The sequence below is a fragment of the Podarcis vaucheri genome, assembly GCF_965113315.1.
Source record: "Podarcis vaucheri genome assembly, chromosome: 9".
NCBI classification, from domain to species: domain Eukaryota; kingdom Metazoa; phylum Chordata; class Lepidosauria; order Squamata; family Lacertidae; genus Podarcis; species Podarcis vaucheri.
In genome coordinates, this window is record NC_138767.1 from 22,562,122 (window position 1) to 22,590,008 (window position 27,887).

Consider the following 27,887-nt stretch of genomic DNA (forward strand, 5'->3'; position numbering starts at 1 on the left):
TTCTGATGTTAACTGGGCCTTGAAATAGATTCAAATGCTGAATTCTTGAGCGTTATGCATATGAATATGTCTCCCAGGGAGACAATTACGGGATAATGTAAGGAATTTGATTGACATTATTGAATACTTGGACATGAAAATAGACAGAAAAGCTGCACTAGTTTTCATAGACGCCGAAAAGGCATTTGACAATGTTTCCTGGAACTTCCTAAAGAAGGTTTTGGAGAGGATGGGAATTGGCGAAAAATTTAGAAGAGGCATAGAAGCAATATACAAAGAACAGAAAGCAAAGCTGGTGATAAATAATAATACAACAGAATATTTTAACATTTATAAAGGGACCAGACAAGGTTGCCCCCTGTCCCCCTTATTATTTATTATAATTTTGGAAGTACTTAATAAGAGACTGAGGGAGGCAACAGAAGTGAAAGGAATTAGAGTAGGAAAGAATGAATTCAAAATCAAAGCCTTCGCCGACGATATTGTTCTGACTTTGGAAGATCCACAAGATAGTGTAAAAGAAGCATTACAAAAAATTGAGGAATTTGGAGAGGTGGCAAGTTTTAAGGTAAATAAGAATAAAACTAAAATGCTGGTTAAAAATCTAACTAAGGAAGAAACGAAAGATCTAGAACAAAAAGTGGAAATCATGGTGGTGAAAAAAGTGAAATATTTGGGAGTGTGGATCACGGCAAAAAATATAAACCTATATAAAGATAATTATGAAGTTACATGGAAAAAAATAAAGAAAGATCTGGAAATATGGGGGAGGATGAAATTTTCCTTTTTAGGGAGGATAGCAGTGGTTAAAATGAATGTTTTGCCGAGGATGTTGTTTTTATTTCAAACTCTTCCAGTTATTAAAGGTTTAAAACAATGTAAAGAATGGCAGAGAACCCTGATGAAATTCATCTGGCAGGGGAAAAGACCAAGGATTAAAATGAAAATATTAACTGATAAAAAGGAAAGAGGAGGTTTTGCTCTCCCAGATTTGAGCCTATATTATGAAGCAGCGTGCCTACTTTGGCTAAAAGATTGGATAAAACTGGAGAACAGAGACCTATTGGATTTAGAAGGTTTGAGATTTAGAAGGTATGAGAAGGTGAAAGTCCACAGGGCTTTCTTAAATCATATTTTCAGGGGACCAATATATCAGGTCTGGGAAAGAAATAAGAACCTTCTTGAAAGAAAAACACCATGGTGGATCTCACCGGTAGAGGTCTTAACAATAAAAAAAACCAACATGGAAGGGAAGACAGCCACTTACGAAGATTTGGTAAGAAAATCAGAACAAGGGCTTAAACTTAAACCGTATGAGGAAATAAAGGATCAATTCACCGGTTGGCTACAATATCATCAGGTGAATGATATGTTAAAGCAAGACAAAAGAAAAATGGGCTTTGAGGACAAGAAATCAAAATTCAATATAGAAATAATAGAAGGTAAAAACAAAACATTGTCTAAATTATATGACATATTACTGGAATGGCATACAAAAGACGAGGAAGTCAAAGAGGCAATGATTAAATGGGCAATTGACTTCGGCTATAACATCGAGTTTGAAAAGTGGTTGAAATTGTGGAATAGAGATATTAAATTTACGGCCTGTACGAGTTTGAGAGAAAATGTTTGGAAAATGCTCTATAGATGGTATCTTACACCGGCAAAATTGGCTAAAATCTATAGATCAGAAAATAAGACATGCTGGAAATGTGGTGAAGTGGAGGGAGACCTCTACCATATGTGGTGGCAATGCAACAAGGTGAAGTTTTTTTGGGAAGCAATTTATAATGAACTTAAAAAAGTTTTTAAATATACTTTTCCCAAAAGACCTGAGGCCTTTTTGCTGGGAATTATGGGTAACGAAATAAAAAATGAAGATAAAAAAATATTTCTCTATGCCACCACGGCCGCAAGAATTATGCTGGCACAAAACTGGAAAACAGAAACTATACCTAACGTAAGTGACTGGCAGGTCAAAATGATTAACTATGCCGAGCTAGATAGATTAACAGGCAGAATACGAGACCAAGACGACCAGAAATTTCAAAAAAATTGGAGTAAATTTTGGAAATATATTGGAACGGATATATAGGAGGAACTGGCGGTATTAGAAAAACTTTATCAGCTAATAATTATAAACTTTAATAAACTAATTACGCAACCCGGGATTTATTTGATACTTACCAAAAGGGTGAAGGGAAGTCAAAGGCTAAGTAGAGCCTAATGTTTATATTATTATTTTTGTATGATTGTACGCTTACTTTTTGTATAGCATGAAAATAGGATGAATAATTTATGTTAAAATGTTTATTTTTGTATTTGTTTGTCCTTTTTTCTTTTTTCTTTTACAAATTCTGAATAAAAATTTACTTGCAAAAAAAAATGCATATGAATATGTGGATCTTGATGCCACCTCCTCGGGCAGAGAAAGGAGGCTGTTTAACTCTTTCTTTCCCAGCCATAGTTCCACTCTATCAACCCTATTTTCCTCCCAATAGATACTTCTTATAGAGATATGTGTCTTTTCTCTCTTAGTGGAAAAAGCCAAACAGCTGAGGTGGGATTCTTCATCATTACCACCGCCTGATGTGCCAGAGCAGAGGCACTTTGGTGCGACCTTTACAATCACCAAAACGTCTTCTGGGAAGGTGGCTGATGAATGATGCTTTGACATTGTTTGGGGGTCGTGCCAAAGCAGCTCTGGGAGGCTGTGCTTGCAGTCGTGGGAAGCAGCAGCGATGGAGGAGGAAGAAGAAGCAAAGGGGGGGGTAGCAGGCAGGTGGTGGCGGTGAGGTGGTGCCAGGGAGAACAGAGGTGGCGGTACACCATGCCAATGCATACTGTCAAAAAACAACAACACTGCATGTAATCTAATCACAAGATGGAACTGTGGGGACAGGTGTGCTAGCTTCACCGCCCTTGTCATCTTTCTCATCTCCCTCCATGAGCTGGAGAGCGTCTTGCACTCATGAAGGTTCCCAATACATTTTAGAACCTCTCCGCTTGCTCAAGAAGCATGAGTTGAGATGGATAGGGATACGGAGGCACTGCTCTCTGTCGTGAGCACTGACCTCAGCAGAGAGGATGGGAAGATACCATGGACAGTTCCATGCAGGGCTCAAGCTGGAGATATCAAGAGAGCAGAGCTCAGATGTTGCTTCAGCAGCAGACTGAGCCTTAAATAGGAGCAGCTGTTGACTCTGATGGAGCAGGGGGAAAGCTAGGTTAGGAATAGGAAGCTTCTTTCAGCCCAATGGCCTCATTCATTTCTAGGCCACATGCTAATGGTGGGCACAGATGAAAGTGGGTGGAGCAACAAATGCACACACCTCTCTCTAGCCTTCATCCAATCAAACTAGAGGTGTTATCAGAACTCAGTGATATGTGCCAGTCAGGCAAAAATGCCAAAGGAGGGTGCAAAGTAGAAGTAGAAGAGACTTGAGGGCCAGATAGAGAGCCCTGGAGGGCCACTTGAGCCTGACCTCTGTGCTAGGACATCTGAACTGGAATCCTCAGAGTCAGATACGAGTGAGGTACTGTAACAATGGGCCTCTCTTGTGCTACTTGCTTTCTAGCCCTGAGGGCAATTCTCACTAAGAATTCCCATGCTCATCCCCCGAAGGAGGGGAGACCAGATCACTGGGTGGGGTGGAGCAGATGGGACATTGTTGCTTACTGGGAGGGTGGTGATATTTATTTATTTATTCATTCATTCATTCATTCATTCATTCATTCATTCATACATACATGCATGCATGCATGCATACCCTGCCCATCTGGCTGGGTTTCCCTAGCCACTCTAGGCAGCTCCCAACAAAATTAAAAACACAATAAAACATCAAACATTAAAAACTTCCCTGAACAGGGCTGCCTTCAAATGTCTTCTAAAAGTCAGGTAGTTGTTTATTTCCTTGACATCTGATGGGAGGGCGTTCTACAGGGTGGGCACCACTACCAGGAAGGCCCTCTGCCTGGTTCCCTGTAACCTCACTCCTCGCAGGGAGGGAACTGCCAGAAGGCCCTCAGAGCTGGACCTCAGTGTCCAGACTGAACGATGGGGGTAGAGACACTCCTTCGGGTATATTGGGCCAAGGCTGTTTAGGGCTTTAAAGGACAACACCAACACTTTGAATTGTGCTTGGAAACATACTGGGAGCCAATGTAGGTCTTTCAGGACTGGTGCTATACGGTCTCGGCGGCCACTCCCAGTCGCCAGTCTAGCTGCTGCATTCTGGATTAATTATAGTTTTGGGGTCACCTTCAAATGTAGCCCCATGTAGAGCGCATTGCAGTAGTCTAAGCGGGAGATAACTAGAGCATGCACCACTCTGGGTGAGAGACGTAGCAGTGGGGAGTCTGGCACACAGCAAATGCATTGGCTCCACCAGTGTGACTGCACTGCATCAACCACCCCACCTCATCCCGCCTTCTCTCATCAACCCACCTGACAGGAAGCTAGTGCAGCAGCTCTGCTCAACACAGCAAACCACTTCTGAGGGACTCCTGGCAGTCTCACACACAGCTTTCTGACTCCCATAATGGCCTGATGTAGTACTGAGTGAGAAAAACAGGGGAATTGTTATCCTGTGGATATCCCTTTGCTCTCATGTATTTTGCTGGCCTGGGAAAGAATTGTGCTCATATAAATGATCCTGGGGAGCAGCTCAAAAGCTGAGCAGGTATCAAAGCCTGACAGCCAAGGCCAGCCTGAATAGAAAGATCTTACAACATGTCTAAAAGATGTTCAGGCTTTTGGCAAATTTCCATAAGGGAGGGAGTTCCAACATATGCTCCTTAAATTCCAGCCTTGAAAATGTCTTCTCTTTTTTCAAAAGCAAATGCCAGGCAGTACACGATGCACTACCTTGTTAAAATGAAAAAATAAAATATAATGTAAGCCCTCACAGAGTCGAACAGAGAACAACAAAACAAAAAGGCATTGAGTTGTACACAAGTAGGTTATACTGAGTGTGGACCCATTGAAATTTTTAAACCTAAGTTAGTCATTATTTTCAGTAGGTCTGCTGTAAGTAGAATACAACCTAATGCAATTTGCCGGTGCACTGGCAAGTGGACTAGCATCCCCAACAGATAGAATATTCAAAGTGAGTACAAAAAGTAATTTGCTACCTACCTATCCATCATGGTTCTGCCCCATTGGGTAGTGTTTCAGCAGGGTGATTTCATAGAAACAGAGACATGTTTCTAGACCTCATGGCTGTAAAAACAGGTGAAATGTACAAAACCAAAAAGAGGGTTTATTGGTATTGCCTTGGGGGGGGGCAGGGGGTTGCTTTTGTGCCTGCATAACTGCTTCTCCTCTCCCACAACTAGCAGAGACAGAATAAAATATGCAAAACAAACAAATGTGTATACAAGTGTAGTGTATCAGTCAAATCATTCAGCTGCTGAAAGCAGACTTTATTTTTTGTTCAGAATGTGTACACCTTTTGAGTATCAAGAATCTTGCATCCATATGAGATTGCACATGCTATACAACCAGCTACTAGGGTTCTGCTCTTTGACTCATCAATAAAAGCTTTTTGGTAGTGGCCAAAGTCACTCTCCTGGGAAATATATATGGTGCCATCTTTTTTTCCATTTGTAAGGGGTGTGGTGAATGGGAAAGGCACTTAAAAAAATAAAAATCATGAGATCCAGTCAGAAATCTTCTACCCAGAGCTTTTGTATCACATGAGCGCTGGCCCCAAAATCAGAAAGGGAGTGATGTCAAATGGCCCAGGGCCAACATTGATTCTGACAATAGAGGGATGCTGATACAGGGCAAAGACAATCAAATCAAGTACCTTGACTGAGAGTCAAAGAACAGAGTAAAGTGAGGGCCAACCTCAGCAATATGTTAGCTTCTAGTATATTGGTAGTGGGAATTTAGAATTAGATTTCATAGATATGTTCTGGCCAGGCAAAAAAACACCCAAAGGGGATACAAAGCAAAGGGCAGAGGGGTTTGTGGCTTGGGGAGAGTCCTAAGGACCAGTTACAAAGGACTGGAGAGCCACACTGACCCACATGCCTGAGCTTCCCTATTCCCAGATTAGTTCCTCTAGCCAAAGGGACCTTGGGGCTTATGTTTATCAAATAGAAGTTCTGCTGCACCAGGTATGCTTGGGCACTCCTAAAATAGCTCTTTGGATTTTTGCTGTGGTCTATGCTTAGTGTTGCTTGCAAAACAAACCAACACACACACAAAAAGAGCTGATTAATTCCTGTGCAAACATGCCAACAAGTTGTCAGCTTTAACTTATTGCAATTAGGGGGTCAACCTTTTATGTTTTCTCCCTGTGTTCCTTTGTCTCCTGTTACGCTTTTTACAGAACTGGATTGTGCTGAAGCAGATGTTGCTAAGGAAAAGCTCATTCAGAGGGAAACCAGTTCTGCAGAAAGTAGGGGACCAGATGGGATATCTGCATGGCTGGCTCCAGAACTGTGCTCTCTGGCCTGCACTGAAACCCTGATGGACACTCCTGCTACTGAGCACTCTTTGGTCTTTTCCCTCCCAGATAAAAGAAGACAGCAAGGAAAGCAACAATCAGGAGGAGGAAGAAGTCGAGACAGTAGATAATACTTACGTGGTGATGATGAGCTCAGAATCTCTCTGCAATGGACTTTGTACGTTTCTGGTATAGAGATCTCCAACACTGCTTCTTCTCCACAGTGACAATATAAATTTATATGTCCTAATGCGTACATCCACAGGGAAGAGCTACAGTTTTGTGAGCAGCTTCTACCTTAGTTAATTTAAAGCACATTAGCTTTTTGCCATTAACCATTTTCTTCTCCCCTTGAGCACACTCCATCCTCTGGTATTCCTGGTGTTTTACCACTAGCATCCCTTGCCCTAAACTGCACACAAGCACCAGGACTCCACAGGTACTCCAGTGGCCGTCCATCGCTCCTTATCTGAGTCTAGAAAGGAGCACCTTTGGCTATGTAGCAAAAGGAGGCTGGTACCAGTCCCTCCTTTGGACTAACCTAGGTTCCTCACTGCACTGCATTGTCAAAACAGCTGTCAGGAAGTCCATGTCCCTGGCAGCCAGTCCTAACCAGCTCCCCAGGAGTTCCCAAAGGGTCATCCACTTCGGGTGGTCTGTGAAGAACCCCTACCATCTGAATTAGATGGAATTCGATTTGTGATACTGTAAGACAGAATATAAGAAATAATAATAATAATAATAATAATAATAATAATAATAATAATAATAATATATTATTTATACCCCGCCCATCTGCTGGGTTTTCCTGGCCACTCTGGGTGGCTCCCAGCCGAATATTAAAACGCAATACAGCATTAAACATGAAAAACTTCCCTAAACAGATGTCCCTTCAGAATTCTTTTGAAAGTAAGATAGTTACTTATTGCCTTAACATCTGATGGGAGAGTGTTCCCCAGGGCAGGTGCCACTGCCAAGAAGGCCCTCTGCCTGGTTCCCTGCAACCTCACTTCTCACACACAGTGAGGGAACCGCCAGAAGGCCCTCAGTGCTGGACCTCAGCGTCTGGGCTGAACGATGGAGGTGGAGACACTTCTTCAGGTATACAGGACCGAGGCCATTTAGGGTTTTAAAGGTCAGCACTGACACTTTGAATTGTGCTTGGAAACATACTGGAAATCAATGCAGATCTCTCAGGACCGGTGTTATATGGTCTCGGCAGCCACTCCCAGTCACCAGTCTAGCTGCCGCATTCTGGATTAATTGCTGAGTCACCTTCAAAGGTAGCCCCATGTAGAATGCATTGCAATAGTCCAAGCGGGAGATAACTAGAGCATGCACCACTCTGGCGAGACAGTCTGCGGGCAGGTAGGGTCTCAGCCTGCTTGCCAGATGGAGCTGATAGACAGCTGCCCTGGACACAGAATTGACCTGCACCTCCATGGACAGCTGTGAATCCAAAATGATTCCTAGGCTGTGCCCCTTGTCCTTCAGGGGCACAGTTACCCCATTCAGGACCAGGGAGTCCTCCACACCAGCCTGCCCCCGTCCCCCAAGAACAGTACTTCTGTCTTGTCAGGATTCAACCTCAGTTAGCTGCCATCCATCCTCCAACCACCTTCAGATACTCACACAAGACTGGTTCTGATTTAAAAGAGAGGTAGAGCTGGGTATCAGCCGCATATTGATGAATGCCCAGCCCAAACCCCCTGATGATCTCTCCCAGCAATAAAATGCAGTTAAAAAGTATACAGCATCTAGGAAATGTAAGGAGGCTGAAGGGACATTCTTTCACCTCTGGTGGACTTGTCCAAGATTGAAGGCCTTTTGGGAAATGATCTATAACGAGTTAAAAAAGGTGTTTAAGTACACCTTTCCCAAGAAACCAGAGGCCTTCCTTCTGGGCATTGTCGGCCAGAAGGTGTTAAAAAAGGATAGAACTTTTTTTCTGTATGCTACAACTGCAGCAAGAATTCTTATCGCCAAGCATTGGAAGACCCAAGATTTGCCCACACTGGAGGAGTGGCAGACGCAATTGATGAACTACATGGAGCTGGCCGAGATGACTGCAAGAATCCGAGACCTGGGAGAAGAGGCAATGGAGGAGGACTGGAAAAAATTTAAAGACTATTTGCAAAAGTATTATAAGTTGTATGAAACATAAGACGTCGTATGATTTGGAACGTTAGCCCCAGCAATGAAATTTAATTATTTATGAAATTGCTAACATTTGTGAAAGAATCAAAGTTTAAATGGGTAAAAATGATATCATGTTATATTTTTTTGGAGTAAATGGAGAATAAGAGATTTAAACTTAAACTGCAACTGAAAATATAAAGAAACACACGAAATAAGGGTATAATTTGCTGATGACTTTATTATCAAGAATGCATTATGCGGGAGATGTGGGGAAGTCCAATGGAAATTTGAAATAAGCTGTTGAATTGGATGTGATTTTTTGTTCTTTTTTCTTTTTTTCTTCTGTTCTGCTTTTTCTTTTGTTCTTTCTGTAATTTGGAAAAATGTAATAAAAATCATTATAAAAAAAAAGGCTACAGTTTAGGTAATAATAATAATAATAATAATAATAATAAACCAACTATTTTCATTTGAAAAAAAAAAAAAAGTATACAGCATCTATGCTACAAACAGGCAGTGAAATCACTAAGAGGTCTACCAAGACCCATAGCCATATTCAAGTGGTTCATGGGTGGTGGGGAGCCACTTTATTATATCTTTATAATGATCCTTAGTTTTGCCACTGTTGGTAGTCGGCCAGACCTCTCAAATGAAGCCACTGCCAAGTAGCTGGGTCATATCCCAGCCTCAGATGTCGGCAGTTCAGCTATCAATGGGCAAAGGCATTGTTAACTGCAGCTGCAAGCAAATGGAATGCACGAGGGGCATCATTTCATCCAAAATAGAGACTGTCTCTAAAAAAACCCAACTATGTGGAATCCATTTGCCTTCCCCACTACCCTGGGTGGCTTCATCCTTTATATGTGTGCTCAGTGAGACACCAGGGCCTCACAAACCCATTAAAGGACCATCTTTGCAGCAATTCTAACATTTCTTCTCCTAAGGGCAACATTTATTCCATGTTAAAGAATGCCAAATGATAAGCTGGCGAGTCACAGTCTATTAAAAATATATAACCCCATACAGCTGCATAAGTTATAGCCTGCTCGACTCACTCCTATGTGCTGTGCTGCATTCATAATCGAGCAATTTGAGCTCGGAGTGGGGGGGCGCATGAAGGGGAGCAGACACAGTTCTGGGTTTCCACCACCATTTGGAGAAAGCCTAGCATTATCACACGCATGAATATGTTACACAGGAAAGTTACAAAATCTAATGAAAACCTCCACCATTCATTTAATAAATATTTTAGGTGCTTTTTCACGGGAGTTATACATGTGTCAGCTTTTCCACTGTATTAGTTCATGAAAGTTTTATAAGCAGTGCTGCCGTTGCTTCAGTGGAAATCTGTGAAATATGAAATGTTTCCAGATGGCATACTGTATTTTAAAATGAAATAATGATAATATGTCCTCCCCAGCATTAGCCGCCGGGCCAAACCCAAGAGAGCAGCCTGGAGCCTGCTGGAAAATCCAGAAGGATTCAAGAATGGTTGGTGATGGAGAAGAACAGGAAAGAGAGGCTAAAACAGGAGGAGGAGAAGAAAATAAATTAGGGGGAAATCCACAATGCTCAAGTGAGGAGGAGGAGGAGAAGGCTCCTAAAGGAAGAAGCAGAAATGTGGTCTACCCTGAGAGGCCACCTTTGCCGCCTCGAATCCCACTTACCACCGCAAGACAAGATGAGGTTTTCAACTGGACCCCAGGTACGGAGTCATGAAAGCAAACAAATCCTCCCAAAATATTTGCAGTATTTATTTAATTAATCTAGATATTTCTGTGCAGCCATTTTATGCTGTCTGTTGCTGGGGATGGAAACAGACTAACATAAGTACATGGCACCAGCATTAAAAGACCTGCAGTAACTTCCCAACTGCTTTGGGGGCATGTTCAAGGTTCTTGCACTAGTGTATAAAGCAACTTTGGCCCAGGATTGCCTTCACCAGTACGCTCCAAGATGATCACTGAGTTTGCCTGGGGGAGCACCAGTAGCATTCCTGCATTGACCGGAGCACGACTCTATGGAATTCTCTCCCATTAGAAACCAGGCAGAAACCATTCCTGCTAAGGGTCAGACATCGGGTTAAAGTGGTTTCATTTCAGGAAGCCTTTGCACTGTGAATGCTGTACCAGTGTTCTGCTCTCTGATGTTTAAAACTCATTTAAAATTTTGCATCTTGTACCTTTATTTTTTCTGCATTGAGACATGAAATATACTTGGAGTCGAGAGTGGATTTCATGCTCTTTATTCAGCTCATAGTGGTGAGGAGGAATGGAAGTTCCCCCAGAATGTCTGCTTTATATACATTATTTACACAATGGGCCCCACATGATTGGCTAATTCCGGGATTCTCCTATAGGCCAATCAGGTTGTGGATTCACTTCCACCTGGAGCTGGATTGGGTGGCTCTTGTGAACCAATCAGACTATTGCATTCTGAATCCTATTGTTCTAGAACCAATCAGACTGCTGCATTTTGGATCCTATTCAACTCAGTACATAACAAGACATATGGTGAAAAGTGAGGTCTGCACATGTGAAACATTTAATGCCCTCCCACAGGGGCCTCCTCTGTAGTAGCTCCTTGTTTATTAAATTCTCTCCATAGGGAGGTCTGCCTGGCACCAACCTTGTCACTGTGCCAGCATTGACTGGGCTATCTACACAATGCTGTCAATGGGGTCACCCAGTGTAAAGCAGAGTAATTTTAGAACAGGAACGGGGAGCCAGATCTTGTTCGACTTCATCCCCTATCGGCTCCATCCACCATAGCCAATGGTCAGGGGCAACATGTGTTGTAATTCTGCAATATATGGTGGCCTCCAAGTTTTTGAATGGGTAGGCAAACTAAGGCCCGGGGGGCCGGATCCAGCCCAATCGCCTTCAAAATCCAGCCAGCGGACGGTCCGGGAATCAGCGTGTTTTTACATGAATAGAATGTGCCCTTTTATTTAAAACTCATCTCTGGGTTATTTGTGGGGCATAGGAATTCATTCATTTCCCCCCTCAAAATATAGTCCAGCCCCCCACAAGGTCTGAGGGACAGTGGACCGGCCCCCTGCTGAAAAAGTTTGCTGACCCCTGCTATTGTAGAAAATCTCACCTGAACCAGCCCTATCAATATTGGATCTAGATGATATAGATATAGATATAGATATAGATATAGATATAGATATAGATATAGATACAGGTATAACTGGTTCACATAAACCAATATAACAATGGAGCATAGGAATGCGCAAAGTGTTGCGACAAAATAGTCTGGAGTCTTTTTAACTGCCATAAAATATGGTGGGTGCTGCCGCCCATGATAAAGATACTGCTCTCTTGCCAAATCACCTTTTGCATGGCTTGTGCCCTTGAAGTGCCACTGTTCCCACAAGAGCAGCCGACGGAGGAGGGGAGAAGGGATCAAAGGATTTATTGGAAAGGGTTTGGAATGGCTCGTCGGCCCGCCAAACTGGCACATGGCGACGCCACACATGAATAATTCTATTGCATCACGGACGTGTCTCTAAGCAGGCAGACGTGCGCACTAACTCCAGGCAGTGCCAGTTAATATCCTGGGGATGAAGCCAAATCCCTCTGAAGCGCTTTCTGTATGAATCTTTCAGTTTAATTGCGCTGTGTTTCTGTGAAGCATTAGGTTGGTTTCATCTTTGGGAGGGGTGCGATCGTTTCTTTTTCAAAGAGAAACTGTAATGAGTCATCCAACCACATTCTTTAGAGAGTCATTTGCTGCAGGTACTGCAAGAGAATAGCTGCAGAGCAACCTGGAGTCAACCCACCGCTGCCATCCTTCCCGGGAAAGGTTTGTTTGCCAGTGGCATGAGTGCCCCCTGTGGAAGCCGGGAGGTCAGAATGCTAACATAGTGGAATAATAATAATAATAATAATAATAATAATAATAATAATAATAATAATAATAATGGCAAGTTGGGAAGGGTCTCTTCTTCATATGAAACACAGGATGCCACACTTGTTTTAATTTGCCTTTCGTTAACAGTCATCGAGGAAATATCTCTGATTGTAGGTCTTTTCTGCATTCAATGGGTTTACTGTCCGTGTCGCTGTGTATGCAGTAGCTGAACTGTATGAATGGGCACCTTGAGCTTCTTTCATAGAATCATAGAATTGTAGAGTTGGAAGGGACTGCGAGGGTCATCTAGTCCAAACACCTGCAATGCGGGAATCTGGGCTTCCTGAGAATGGTTTTTGCAGAATTTCTATGTCAACAGTGCAAAATACCTGCCCTGGTGAGACTCAGTCTCCCAGAATCTCAATTCAACCAGAAGCCCCTGTTCATACAAATTAGTACAGCATACGCAATTTTTAGGCAAATTTGTGTTTCCCAAAAGTCCTTAAAGTACCCAGCAATGACTGTGTTTTTCGCACTGTCTAACATCCTCACTACTCTTTTGAGCTTAAAGCGAGACACACACCTCTCCAGATTACACAATTATAAGGAGCCCATAATACTTTTTTTAGCATTTATATAGCAGTTTACAAGAGTTCATCCCGATGAATTTGTATTGTTTTTAAAAGGCCATTTTGCCTCTAATAGAAATGGCAGGCAACTGTGGTCTTAAGGGAATAAATGTGATTTTGAGCTGTCCAATTTATAGAGGTATACGCGGTCTTTGTATGCAACGTGCAAAGATTTTTACTAAGGCTTATTTTAACAGGCATATGGTGGTGTTTTCATTCACCCTGGAAACCCAGGAGCCTGGATAATGATGTTGCTGTTGTGCGTGTTTTGTAGAATGGGAAGCAGAGAAAGAACAAAAGAAAACTGATGAGATACACAAGGAGGAGAAAGAAGAAGGTGAATCTGAGAAATCAGAAGAGGAAGATCCATACAGCTCTGCTCTTGTGGATGATGGTGTGTACGATATCATTTTTGACAACGACAACAAAGAGCGAAGGAAAGGTGGCAGGTCCTTTATTATGAACCGGCCACCAGCGCCCGCACCTCGTCCTTTGTTTGCACCTACAAAAGCGGAGAGCACTCCTTACATAGCACAAGGTAACTTCTGTTTGCCATTCACTTTTCATAAAGTTCCATTAATGCCCAGCGAATATCTGTTGTAAATATACAGAATAATCTCAGTCTAACATTCTTTGTACATTCATGTTCAGCTCTTTGCAGAAAAACACAACACATAAAAAACTTAAATATTATGGTTTTGTTAGTGGATAAAGAGTTAGTATGGGTTGGAAGGCAGAGCTATGTGTCCCTTAACGCCTGCTCAGGATATTGTCTTGTTGCCACTGATGAAGTAAGATTCAGGCACCAAAGCATTTTTGGTTAACTCTGCTTTTTAAACTCTATTCAGACCAGCCACAGGCTCCATTAAGTGCCTATCAGGAGTCCACCCATAACGTAGAGTACCCAATGCTAGAATCCAGGCGTTATTATTATTATTTATTAAATTTACATACTGTCCTTCATCCAAAGATCACAGGGAGGTTTGCAACGTAACACAACAGCATTGATTTGCTGCAGTGGTAATCCTACCCTTGAGGAACAGGAAAAGAGAAAGCATCAGTGCAGACTGGAAACAAGCAAGTTGAATAATGTTTCTTTATTTTATTTTATTTTTAAAGACCCCTGAGAACTTCTAAGGTACTTACATCAGTTTTATACCAGTTTAACTGTCATGATTTGGTGCCAGAGGCACCATATAGACCATGTTAAGAATCATTAACTGGATATTCCTAGCTCACTTAAGGAACTACACTTCACAAGGCCTTTGGGAGAAAGCTTTTTTTTTCTTTTTCTTTTGCACTGAAAACATCAGCGGATGATCTGTAAACAGATTCTCATTTAACGAGGAGTTTGGCGGTGAATCTGGGGGTGGTAGTTATCTCAAGGCTGTCATTTATGCATAATTAGCTAGCAAAAGGCAATGAACAGTTGAAGACTAAATGTCTCAGTTCAGGAAATGGAGTAAGCTGAGATCAAGCTTTCTCAGCCTGGTATCGTCTTGGTGTTTGGGATTATAATTCCCATCATCCCCAGCCAGCAAGGCTACACATACGAAAATGGTTAAAGCAGGGAAATGTTCCCCCACCAATGTTTAGTTCAATTTGCAATAATATCAGGTGCACATTGCAAAACATGTTGTCCCCTTCAGGAAAGAGTGGGATCTATTTCTTACTTCGTACACACCTCCCCCTGCCCTCAATCATTGCACCATCTATACTCAGATAAATATTCAGTAACATAGGAAAATTTCATCAAGACGAAGCCACGCTGTCGTGCCAAATGGCTTTATGTCCAGATGGCGTGCACTCTCGACGCGCTTCCTTCCTGTTCCTTGGCTTCTTAATATTCCTCACCAGGTTATTTCAATATGCTTCCAATTACACAATGTCAGAATAACTGTTTAATAAATGCATGAGAGCATTTTGTTTCGTAGCACATAGCAAAAGGTTTGTGCTCATTAAAGGCACAGGCTCATCCGCCCTGGAGACTGAAGTTAGCACAGCTTAACCACAGAGACAGGTGCAGTTTTGCTTACAGTGATCTGCCATGTAGTTCAGCTCTGACCTTAGAGAATTGCCTCAGGCCTAAGGGGGATACTTCAGTCTCTGTGCCTGCTGACTCATTGGCATCCCTGGAAAAGACTGCCAAGGAAGAAGCCTGCTTAGCGCTGTTGTAATTCCCTGTCCCTCTTTGATTTGCCACACAAACACATTCTAGTAGTAAACATACTTTACGGTAAAGTCTTCTTGCTTTCCATGGGATGTGCACTGCAAACCTGTGCATGCTTTTTCAGAAGGAAGTTCTACTATGTATGATGACCTCTGTCAAGAGAGAGACAAGGGAAACATGTCCCTGTTAATTCTTCTCGACTTCTCCGGTGTGGTGTAGTGGTTAAGAGCGGTAGACTCGTAATGTGGTGAACTGGGTTCGCGTCTCTGCTCCTCCACATGCAGCTGCTGGGTGACCTTGGGTCAGTCATGCTTCTTTGAAGTCTCCCAGCCCCACTCACCTCACAGAGTGTTTGTTGTGGGGGAGGAATGGAAAGGAGAATGATAGCTTATTTGAGACTCCTTCGGGTAGTGATAAAGCGGGATATCAAATCCAAATCCAAACACTTCTCAGTGGCTTTCGATACCATCGACCATATTATCCTTCTAGAGCAACTCTCCAAACTAGGAGTGGGTGGCACCGCTTTGCAGTGGTTCCAGTCCTACTTGGATGGCCACTCCCAGTGGGTGTTACTTGCTTTTCAGCCCCGTGGAACCTTCAATGTGGGGTTCCACAGGGCTCAATCCTACCCCCTACATTGTTTAACATCTACATGAAATGCTGGGTGGGGTTATCCGGAGGTTTGGAGTGTGTTGTCAGCAGTATGCTGATGACACTCAGCTCTATTTCTCCTTTACATCTGCAGACGAGGCAGTGGAAGTGCTGGACCAGTGTCTTGCCTCAGTAATTGACCGGATGAGAGCCAACAAACTGAAACTCAGTCCAGATAAGACTGAGGGCGGGTTAGTGGGTGGTTTCCTAGACTGGATGGGTGGGAGATTGCCTGCTTTAGATGGGGTTACACTTTCTCTGAAGGAGCAGGTTCATAGCTTGGGGGCACTCCTCAGTGGCCCGGAGTGCCTTCCATCAGCATTGGCTGGTGGCCCAGCTACGCCCCTATCTGGACAGGGATAGCCTAACTCCTGTTGTCTATGCTTTGGTAACCTCAAGGTTCAATTACTGCAATGCGTTATATGTAGGGCTGCCTCTGAAGATGGTTCAGAAACTTCAGCTGGTGCAGAATTCAGAGGCCAGGTTCCTAACCGGAGCAAGACGGTTTGAGCATATTACACCAATCCTGGTCCAACTGCACTGGCTGCAGATTAGTTTCCAGGCCCAATTCAAAGTGCTGATTTTGACCTATAAAGACTTAAACGGCTCAGGACCACAATACCTCAAGGACCGCCTCTTTTCATATGAACCTACCCAGACCCTGAGATCATCTTCTGAGGCCCTTCTTCATGTACCTCCTCCTGAAGAGGTCAGGAGGGTGGCAGCAGAAGAACAAGCCTTCTCTGCAGTGACTCCCCGTCTGTGGAATGCTCTCCCCAGGGAAGTTCACCTGGCGCCTTCATTATACACCTTTAGGCGCCAGGCAAAAACATTCTTTTTAAACAAGGCCTTTGGTTGATTTGATTGACATCCAATGCCCTTTTAAAATGTGGGGGGTTTGGGGGGGTTATTGGGTTGTTTTTTATTCTGATTATGTATTTTGTGGTTTTATATTTTGATTTTATTCTGTGAACTGCCCTGAGACCCCAGGGTATAGGGTGGTATGTTAATAATAATAATAATAATAATAATAATAATAATAATAATAATAGAAACAGAGCTTATTCTCAAGTAACTGTACAAAAAAATGCAGCAAAACTAGGTACTACATTGAATATGTGTGAATGCATCCCCCATCAAATTTTTTAAAAAATTGTTTTTGCATAGGAGGGGCTAACTCTTCTCCTGCCACCATGACAATTCCGTTAGCAAATCACTCCAAGACATCACACCATAGCTGCTTTTAGGCAATGAAGGGAAAACACAAGTGGCCAATACAGGCTTATATGCAGGCCTGGGGTCATCACTTGCCCCAACCCAGCAGTGACTGACGGTCCCCAGTGGCTCAGAGGGGCCCCTCACCAGTCCAACTGGGGGTAAAGGAGAGCTTCATTGTGCAGCAATGGTACCTTCATAGTAAATAGAACGATGTTGCTAGTGTTTCTGTAGCATTAAAAGAAGCAGCAAAAAGAAGCAGATTGAACAACTTAACCCAGTCTCAGAGTCTGCCTTCACTGGACTGTTCATTGGCATTCAGCTTTATTTGTTGGAATGCAATGTGTTTCAGGGGCACATCTCTTAACCTTCCACCCACCAGCCTAAGTTCTTGCTAGAACTGCAGTTTTATTTTGATGGTCTGATAGCAAGCACATTCTCATTCAAAGCACAATTTCCCTTAATGTTGTTTCATTCACATCGAGTGTTTCCTTCAAGTCAACAAGACTTGTATAATGTCATCAATGATATTTGAGGGCTTTTGTCATAACAGGTGGTGCTTCCAATGGAGGAAATCAGTTTTTTGCTGCCTCAACATCCTACATTAGATAGTGAAAGCTTAGAAAATAAGATGAGAGAGAAGGAACTGAATTCACCAAAGTTAATGTTTTCTGAATGTAGTCTCTATAGCTCTATAGCTCATTCTTGCTTTGGTTCACTATATCATCTGAAACCATCCCTTTTCAGTACGTTATTCCCAAAGCAATTCTGCACAGAATCAATATACAATAATCAGCCCACCATTAGAAAAGTAGGTGCTTATGTACTGGGAACCAGAATGAGTTCAGCAGGACCTGTGCTTGCTCAAAGATCAGTTCTATCTGCAATGATGACGTAAATTTTCAAAAGTTTCATTGGAGTCAATGGAAAGCTGCAGATGACTGCCCCCACCTGCCTCCGCGGCCATAGGAAGTTGCCTTACACTGAACCACACCACTGGTCCATCTAGTGCAGGGTTGTCCACACGGATTGGCAGTGACTCTCCAGGCTTTCAAGCATGGGTCTCTCCAAATCCTACCTGGAGATGCTGGGGATTAAACCTAGTTCTTCTCCATAAAGAGCAGTTAAGTGGATTTGTAGCTGGTTGTTCACGCCATCCTGGGGGGGAAAGTGAGAAGTGGGGTGCCACAGGGTTTTGTCTGAGGCCCTGGTATCCAGTATGGCCTTAACAGAATGGAGAACTGGGTCGAAACTACAAAATGAATTCCAATAGAGGCAGGAAGAACCAGTTCCATACAAACCCTTGCTTGCAAGAAGTACATGTGAAAAGGATCTCAAGGTCTTAGTAGACCACAAGCTCAACATGAGTCAACAGTGTGATGCAGCAGCAAAAAAAAAAGGGTGAATTTTATTCTAGGTTGCATCAACAGTTCAAGGGAAGTAATAGTACCACTCTATTCTGCCTTAGTCAGAGCGCACCTGGAGTAGTGTGTCCAGTTCTAGCCACCACAGTTAAAGGAGGACATTGACAAGTTGGAATGTGTGCAAAGGAGGACAACCAAGATGATTAAGGGTCTGGAAACCAAGCCTTAGAGCTGAGGGAGTTGGATATTTTTGTCCCAGAAAAGAGAAGACCGAGGGGAGATGTGATAGAAATCTTCAAATATCTAACAGGTTGTCACGTGGAAGATGGAGCAAACTTGGGTAGGACCTAAACCAATGGCTTCCAGTTACAGGAAATGAGATTCTGACTAAACATCATGAAGAACTTTCTGACAGTAAGAGCTGTTTGACAGTGGAACAAACTCCTTTGGAAGGTGGTGGACTCATTGGAGGTTTTTAAGCAGAGATTTAAGCATCTGTCATGGATGCTTTAACGGAGATTCCTGCATTGCTAGGGGCTGGACTAGATGACCAGGTATAACATCCAACTGTACCAATCTATGATTCTATGGTTCATCTAGTCCAAGCCCCTTATCAATAAAGAATGTACAGCCCAAGATAAAACTACACCCCCCCTAACAGATAGTCATCCATCAGCCGCTTAAGTATCTCCAGTGGATGAAAGATCCTCAGCTCTTGGGCAGTATGTTCCACTGTCAAACAGCTTCCACCCATTTCCACCCATAGGTCCTCTGTGGAGCAAGAGCAGGGGCCGCTTGCTCATGAGACAGGGTGAAACAGCCACCTTGGGCAGCGGTAGCTCAAGAGGTGGCACCCTTGTGGGCAGCTCACTCATCCCACCACTTCCAACCCCTGGTGAAGTATCAGTAGCTTCTGGCTACTGATGAAGTATCAGTAGCTTCTGGCAAGATCTTGCTGAAATCTCACAAGAACTCATTGAATTCTTGCAGAATCTCACAGAGCCCACAAGATCTCACAGAGAGAGAACAAGTCTGTCCCATCTTCTATGGGGCAATCCAGCCATGCCTTCCCTTAATCATCTCTTCTCCAGGTAAAACATACCCAGCTCTTTCACCTATTCCTCATAGGACTTAAGTTTCCAGACCTTCGATATGCTGTCCATCCACTGGATGTGCTCCAGTTTGTCATTGCCAAAATCGGGTGCCTTGGCTTGTTAAGTGTTGTGAGAAATGTCGACATGTTTCTTCACTGTTTTCTCTTCAAATCATAGCATGCCCGTGTGCCTGCTGTGTTGCAGTTTAGTTACATGTTTTCCTAATTCCGTCCAAAAAAGTGAATAATTTATTTTCTCTTACCTCGCCCACTCAGAGTGTTTGTTGCCAGCTGAAAATGATTTTCAGCAAGACGCTGAATGTAAAGTGGTTCTAGCAATTTGACTTTGAACAGCTGGAGAAGTAATTCCATTTATTTCATTGCTGTGGCATTGCAAAACTCAGCAGAAATACCCAGGCCTATCAGTTAAAGTACTTCCTAATCAGGGACATTGTTGAATGTATCCCTGTCCTGGACCCAATTTATTTTCTCTTCGGGTAATTTGTTAGAGGACACACTCTTCATTTTTCTGCCCTTGGCCATTAACATTTGGCCTGTCCATGACTTAACATCCATTGGGTAGGGTAGAATTCTCTTCAGACCTTGACCCCTTTGCTGCGAGCAGTTGACACTAGACTGGCGTGAAACATGATGGCATTGCAGGAGCGGCCATGTTGGTGGGGTAGCACTGTGGAGCCTGTTACCTGGCAGTAGTGGCTGTGCCACATACTGGGTTGATGCGGGCAGCACAGCAATATGGTCCGGGCAATGCGGACACATCGGTGGAGACAGCCTGGCACTCCCATTGGTTCACCTTAACCTCATTGCTGCTCTGCCTTGCCCCCTGAGCATAAGCAAAATTTCCCACCAAAATTGCAACACACTTCTCCAACCAAACAACGAATAGAAAAATGTGTATTAGGGTAGACCATGGGTAGGCAAACTAAGGCCTGGGGGCAGGATCCTGCTCAATCACCTTCTAAATCCGGCCCGTGGATGGTCCGGGAATCTGTGTGTTTTTGCATGAGCAGAATGTGTGCTTTTATTTAAAATGCATCTCTGGGCTATTTGTGGGGCATAGGAATTTGTTCATTCTTTATTTTATTTTTCCAAAATATAGTCTGGCCTCCCACAAGGTTTGAGCGACAGAGGCTCGGCCCCCTGCTGAAAAAGTTTGCTGACCCCTGAGAGTATGCATACAAATGTATATATTGATGAAAATAACATACAATAAACATTATATTGGCGGATAATTCTTGTGTCAGGCGGCAGTAAGCAACTGCCACGGCCAGTTGCCAGGAACATACAAGACAAGTTCTTACCATCTGCTTTTTATTCTATATTTAGAGATAGGCTTGGAACACAGCTTCTTGGGATAGTGATGCTATCCTGAGTGACTCTTCACCCCCCCCCTTTCCTCCCATTTCCTTTTTTGTCATTGTCTTCATCTCTCCTACGGGTGGCGCTGAGGGCCTCTGCTTCTGAGCTCTTTGCTCTCCTACTTTCAAGGCTTGCTGTGTTCTGGGAGAGGGGAGTTCTGGAATGCTTTCTAAAGACACTGTGTCCATCAGCTGTCACCATCCTGGTGCTTCCTCTTCCTCCTCTCCCATTATTTCCTTCTCCCATTCCTCTTCTGCCCAGTGCCTGACAACTTGCAAAGATGTGCATATCTATTTTTCTTTATTGTTTATTATTACATTTCTACCTCACTCAAGAAGTGACTACAATTCCCCCTCTTCCCATTTTATCCTCACAACAGCCCTGTGAGGTCGGTCGTTTAGGCTGAGAGAGACAGTGACTGGACCAAGGTCACCCAGAGACCTGAGTGGGAATTTGAGCCCAGGTCTTAGTCCAGAACTCTGACCACTAAACCACTGCATACAAAAATGGGTGTCTTGTGGGAAACATTCCTGCTAGAATGCTGGATTATCATGACGACTTAGAATCATATAATCATAGAGTTGGATAGACCACAAGGGCCATCGAGTCCAACCCCCTGCCAAGCAGGAAACACCATCAGAGCACTCCTGACATATGGTTGTCAAGCCTCTGCTTAAAGACCTCCAAAGAAGGAGACTCCACCACACTCCTTGGCAGCAAATTCCACTGTCGAACAGCTCTTACTGTCAGGAAGTTCTTCCTAATGTTTAGGTGGAATCTTCTTTCTTGTAGTTTGGATCCATTGCTCCGTGTCCGCTTCTCTGGAGCAGCAGAAAACAACCTTTCTCCCTCCTCTATATGACATCCTTTTATATATTTGAACATGGCTATCATATCACCCCTTAACCTCCTCTTCTCCAGGCTAAACATGCCCAGCTCCCTTAGCCGTTCCTCATAAGGCATCGTTTCCAGGCCTTTGACCATTTTGGTTGCCCTCCTCTGGACACGTTCCAGTTTGTCAGTGTCCTTCTTGAACTGTGGTGCCCAGAACTGGACACAGTACTCCAGGTGAGGTCTGACCAGAGCAGAATACAGTGGCACTATTACTTCCCTTGATCTAGATGCTATACTCCTATTGATGCAGCCCAGAACTGCATTGGCTTTTTTAGCTGCCGCGTCACACTGTTGGCTCATGTCAAGTTTGTGGTCAACCAAGACTCCTAGATCCTTTTCACATGTACTGCTCTCAAGCCAGGTGTCACCCATCTTGTATTTGTGCCTCTCATTTTTTTTTGCCCAAGTGCAATACTTTACATTTCTCCCTGTTAAAATTCATCTTGTTTGTTTTGGCCCAGTTCTCTAATCTGTCAAGGTCGTTTTGAAGTGTGATCCTGTCCTCTGGAGTGTTAGCCACCCCTCCCAGTTTGGTGTCATCTGCAAATTTGATCAGGATGCCCTTGAGTCCATCATCCAAGTCGTTGATAAAGATGTTGAATAAGACCAGGCCCAAGACAGAACCCTGTGGCACCCCACTAGTCACCCTTCTCCAGGATGAAGAGGAACCATTGATGAGCACCCTTTGGGTTCAGTCAGTCAGACTATATGTGTAAAAAGAAATCACATCCTGGTGAGAAAATGTGGAGAACTGAACTTCAGATTTGAGAAATGAGAAACTGAGATAAATCAGCAGATTGACGGATATGTCCTCTCTATTTGTTGACACAACCAAGCTTCCTGCCATGTGTGGCCAAGTGTGGTCTGGGGCAGTGGAGAGCTGGACCAGGAAGGGGAGGGCAAGGCTGCAGGGAGGTGCTTCAGTCTGAAGATAATGGTGTGCAAGTTTTGTTATGGACAAAGGAACTTCAAGGAAAAGGCGACTTAAGCTGCTCTGGGAAAAAAGATATTGATACACTCCAAATCATTTGCACAGAAAATAGTAGATCTATCTGAAAGGCAACACAGAGAGATCTGCATTACAATGCATCCCTAATTATTATTATTATTGAATGATTATAAGATTATTGTATAATCTAAGACGCTTGTATAATCTTAGTAGGGGCGTGACTTTGAGGGGCTGTGGCTGTGAGCATCATGAAGGGATACTGCACTTCTGAATTTGCCTCTGCCCAGAAGTATTCCAAAATAATGCCCGTCGACACTGTGAGAGCTCATTCTATTTCCTTATAATCTGTTTTCAAGGTCCTTGGATGCTCTTGTGAGGCACTGGAGTTCTGAAAAGTAATCACCATACTTATTCTGCTGCCATCTTTCATTTCCTAATTTCCTTTTCGTGCAGTTTTTCAGCAGAAGGCAACCAGAACTCATGCTGGTAATGAGAAGTTGCTGTGCGCTGCCAGAAAACCAGGTATGATGATTTTGTTGATTTATATATCCATATATATATATGGTCCAGAGAGGCTGTTCATGGCAGTATAATAACCCAATGGAACAATCTGCAAAAAAAACCTCCCGTTTGCTGGTTCCCTGACACAACTTGTGGCAGGGTAAGTTTACATTGTCAGTCTAGGACTGGATGTTAAATGCATCTATTCTTCTACAGTCCTTTCTCATTTCTTACTGTTCTTTGCCAGGCTGCACTGCCAATGGTAGCAATCACAGGGCAAATGTGACAGTTACAGAGCTAGATTGAGACTTAGGGCACAATCCAACCAGCCAGCAGGGCTTTCTCGAGGGACAGGACCAATGCCATAGCCACAGCCCAGCCACTCAGAGGTGGAGCAGTGGAAGGGAAGGGCAGAATAACTGGGACAGAGATCAGGTCCAGATCAGGCCTGACACCATCATCTGATGACAGCAAGACTGGTGCAGGATCCAGCAGATCCCAGACTGGCTCAGTCCCGCCTTCTCCTTTTCCTTGGAACATCCCATTTCAGGGCTAGTTTTAGTGCTCCCCACCAGAAACAACACTGTTGGAAAGAAAGCTATGCTTGATCTACTACTTTTCTACTTGCAAGGCATTAGAAAAGGGAGCCTCCCACTTCCAGTGGTATAGTTCTCAGTCAGGAGCTGTGCTGTGCAACTCTACTGACCACCAAGCTCAGGTCTTATGTTCTAACTCAGAGAATCAGAAGTTTCCAAGTGGATGCAGTTTAGTTTTTCTAACTTCCTTTACTGGGTAAAGGTAAAGGGACCCCTGACCGTTAGGTCCATTCGTAACCGACTCTGGGGTTGCAGCGCTCATCTGGCTTTATTGGCCGAGGGAGCCGGCGTATAGCTTCCAGGTCATGTGGCCAGCATGACTAAACCACTTCTGGCGAACCAGAGCAGCGCACGGCAACACCGTTTACCTTCCCGCTGGAGTGGTACCTACTTATCTACTTGCACTTTGACATGCTTTCAAACTGCTAGGTTGGCAGGAGCAGGGACCGAGCAACGGGAGCTCACCCCGTCGCAGGGATTTGAACCGCCAACCTTCTGATCGGCAAGTCCTAGGCTCTGTGGTTTAACCCACAGCACCACTCGTGGACATGACAACAATTTAAGGATACAGAGCTATGCACAATTAGCAAGGGGAAACCTCCAGTTCAGACCACTGGGACTTTCTTTTGAGCAAATATGTAGAGTTGGCGGGCAGCATATTATCTTGTGCCCTGTTTAGGACACCACTGTGTTCATAGCCATTTAATCAATGAAAAGAGAATTCCTGATTGTTTGTTCCATTTTTATGAGCCGTGAGTTTACTGTAACCTTCAAGCGGCATTATAACATTTTCCTAGGAGATGATTAAATATCGGTATTATTGACGCTGCTGGTGCACCGATGTCCAAGGTTACTGCTCTACAAGTTCAAATAATTTCTAAGCATCAATCACCTGCTGAAATAAATGCATTTTTAATAGGCTGGCTAGATTCTCCATGCTACCATGCTACATGTAGCCCACCGGGTACAATAAAAACTGCAAATCAGAATGTTGATCTTTTAAAGATTTTCATTGGTACAAGACAATAAAATGAGGATCAATATATTGTTGGTTGAAGGACCACAAAAGAGCCCTCACACAAGAAGGAAGCATTAACACAACAGAGGAGGTACCGTGTTCTTCTACAGAAAATTAGAGCTCAACATCACCAGCTTACTACTACGGGGTTCCTATCGAATCATTAATTGGCCATTGTGGTATTAATTGAACCAGCACTTCTGACATGTTTCGAGATCACTTCCATGGGGAGTTTTGGCACATCAGCCTTCAGCTGCCAGGCAGCACAACCCCATATATTTTTCCTCCAAAGTAAGTTCCACTGTGTGCAATGCAGCTTACACCTTGGTAAGCGTGCATATGGTTGCAAACTGAATGTCTGATCTTCATCCATGTGGAATACAGTGAAGGCCAGGCAAGTGTAATGGAAGTGAGCTTCCTGGCCAACCTATTTTACCTTCCCAGCACCAACTCAAGTAGAAATCCCCGTAGTGATTGTGAGGATGGATTATGATTCTGAATCAATGCACTCTTCATCTGCAATCCACACACCCACTATTCTCATGCCAATTGCTGCTGGTCCAGACAATGAAGGACACTTGGCTTGTTGCATCCCCTGGTTCGATGCTATGTATACTGCTTGAAATAATGTCAGGAAGGGACATCAGTGTCATTGAAACAATGTCCAGAGGGACATCTCCACATCAAATGCTCCTGATTGTGTCTCCAAAGATGATCCCATCAGTTCCTCTCTCAAAATGAAATAAAAATATGAATGTTTTTGGAATATAGCTCTGCTGGATTCTGCCTCCCACTCCCTGCCCCCAGTAATGCATCCCCCACCTCCAAGAGAATTCTGTTGGAGAATTTCTCTTCCATATAAGCCTGCTGGATCAGGCCAATGGCCAAACTAGTCCTCAACATCTTCCCCCCATCATTGAGACCTTTACCGTTTGGGTTTATGTATTTATTTCCTTTATATCTTGCCTTTCTTCCAGGGGGCTAAAGGTGGGTCACCCCTTCCATTTGCACCCTCTCAACAACCCTGTGTGGCTAAAATATAGTGAAATTAGCCCAGGCAACTAACCTGTGTCTCCCCACCCCTAGTCTGATATGCTAACCATTATATCATTTTACCACTACACCACACTGAAAAGGTATCTAGTAATTGCACTTAGGCTGTCCATTTTCTCTGCTTCAGAAATTTAGATTTCTATCATATATGCAGCTCAAAAAGGGTTTTTGCTTCTGTCCTGAATGTTTGCATTTGCTCCCTGAAGATAAAACTCAAGGTGACAGGACCACATACAGCACCGTCAAGCCAAGCATCCCATTGAGGCAAGAAGAGCTCATCCTACTGCAGGAGCAGGTGAAGAAGGGGATACTTTCTGTGGATGAAGCTCTGGAGAAATTTAAAGAATGGCAGAATCACAGAAGTGGATTAGAAGCGACCCAGCAGGTAGAAGCCTTGTGTATTTTGTGTGGTGCTTACAAGCTAGCTGCTATGTTCTTCAAGATATCTCTGCTGTTTAAGTGGGTTTCACATTTTTCTTCTTCTCCTGTGTTGTGTGTTTTCAAACCTGAGTTGGATGTACCAGTATTAAACACATAGGGAGCTTCCTCGTGCCAAGTCAGTCACTTTGTCCATGAGGTCCAGTATTATCTTCTCTGAACTGTCAGCATTCCTCCGGGATCTCAGGCAGTGTCAGAGACCAAGCTGAGGAGTGCTGCTCTGATGAGGAATGGTGGGAACCTCCCCCTCCCCCTGATCAGGATCCTGAAGCTGCCCAGGAGCAGCGGAGCAGTATAGATTTTGGAGCAGTGGTTTGCAGAGGAACATAGTTTGGAAGACAAAGCTGGGCAGAGTTGAGCTAGGAGAAGAAGAACTGAGGAAAAAAGAGTTAACAGACTCTTGGTTCACTGGAAAGTGTCCAGCCGCTCAGTCCAAGGTCAAAGAGATTAGATAAGGTAGCTACACAGAAGGCATAGTGGTTGTGAGATCAGGTTGCAAGACAAGGAAGTGACGAGGGTGACGAGGGGAGAAGCAGGTGGAAACCTTAATCAGGAGCACCTTTACTTTGAGAATGGACTCTTTACGATATACGATATCTTTATTGTCATTGTCCCATGCAGAACAATGAAATAACTCTTTGTTCTTTCGCTGTGATAACTAAAATATCTTTAAATGGTAAGAGACTCTCTTCGCTTTGTTCTGCTTATCCATGGCCAAAGGGAGGGAGGAAGCCGCTTCCCCAAAACCTGACAGGCAGAGACCTTTCCATCCCTCGCCACCTGATCTGTTTTACTGGCGATGCCATGAACTGAACCTGGGATCATCTGCAGGCAAAGCAGGCAATTCTGCCACTGACCTGCCCCACTCTTGTGAATAGTTCTACATATAGCCAGGATACAAATCAAATCTTAGGACTTTCATGACATGCATGCATTTTTAATGACCACATCCACATGTGTTTCTCATAGTTAGGGGTCTAGGAGAAATTTGAGTCAATTCACATTCAAAGGCAAAGCTAGCTAATTCACACTTTCCATACAATGTGCAGGCAGAAATTCAAACATCCTTCAAATTTTGCAGTTATCCAAATTTTGCAGTGTCGTTCTGCCACCCAGTAATGTGTACAAAAATACGTCTACCATGCAAAATGTTGCATAAAATGCATACATTGGTGCAAATATCCTAAAAAATGCATGACACTATGGAAAATTGCTTGCAAAAGTGTGTATATTAGGAGAATATATTGGGGCTGATTTTCAGAGTGACCATACTAGTGATGGTAATGCCAAACAGGAAGTGACATAAAAATCCCTCAAATAAGTCTCCAATTTTTACAGTGTCCTTGTTTGAATTTTATGGGAAAGTTGGTTTAAGGAACAATCATGTTTTCACTAAAGCTAGGCCCTTAAAAGATGAAAGGGAGGAGAGCGACAAGAGTACATGGGCACAGGGCTCATTCCCCATCTGTTAAAGCGTAGTTTAT

At 43.5% G+C, this 27,887-nt stretch overlaps 2 protein-coding genes across 2 annotated transcripts in view; both read left to right on the forward strand.

Annotated features, from left to right (window-relative positions):
* Positions 1 to 27,887, forward strand: part of BANK1 (B cell scaffold protein with ankyrin repeats 1) — a 233,271-nt gene that overhangs the window by 198,009 nt on the left and 7,375 nt on the right. Inside the window, exons 9-13 of the mRNA XM_082236941.1 lie at positions 6,525 to 6,633; positions 10,015 to 10,299; positions 13,356 to 13,619; positions 23,251 to 23,319; positions 26,172 to 26,350. Coding sequence (XP_082093067.1) covers positions 6,525 to 6,633; positions 10,015 to 10,299; positions 13,356 to 13,619; positions 23,251 to 23,319; positions 26,172 to 26,350 — 906 coding nt within the window. The remainder of the gene's footprint in view (positions 1 to 6,524; positions 6,634 to 10,014; positions 10,300 to 13,355; positions 13,620 to 23,250; positions 23,320 to 26,171; positions 26,351 to 27,887) is intronic.
* The window catches only part of NFKB1 (nuclear factor kappa B subunit 1), a 237,078-nt gene that overhangs the window by 19,196 nt on the left and 189,995 nt on the right, over positions 1 to 27,887 (forward strand). The gene's annotated exons all lie outside the window — the stretch shown is intronic.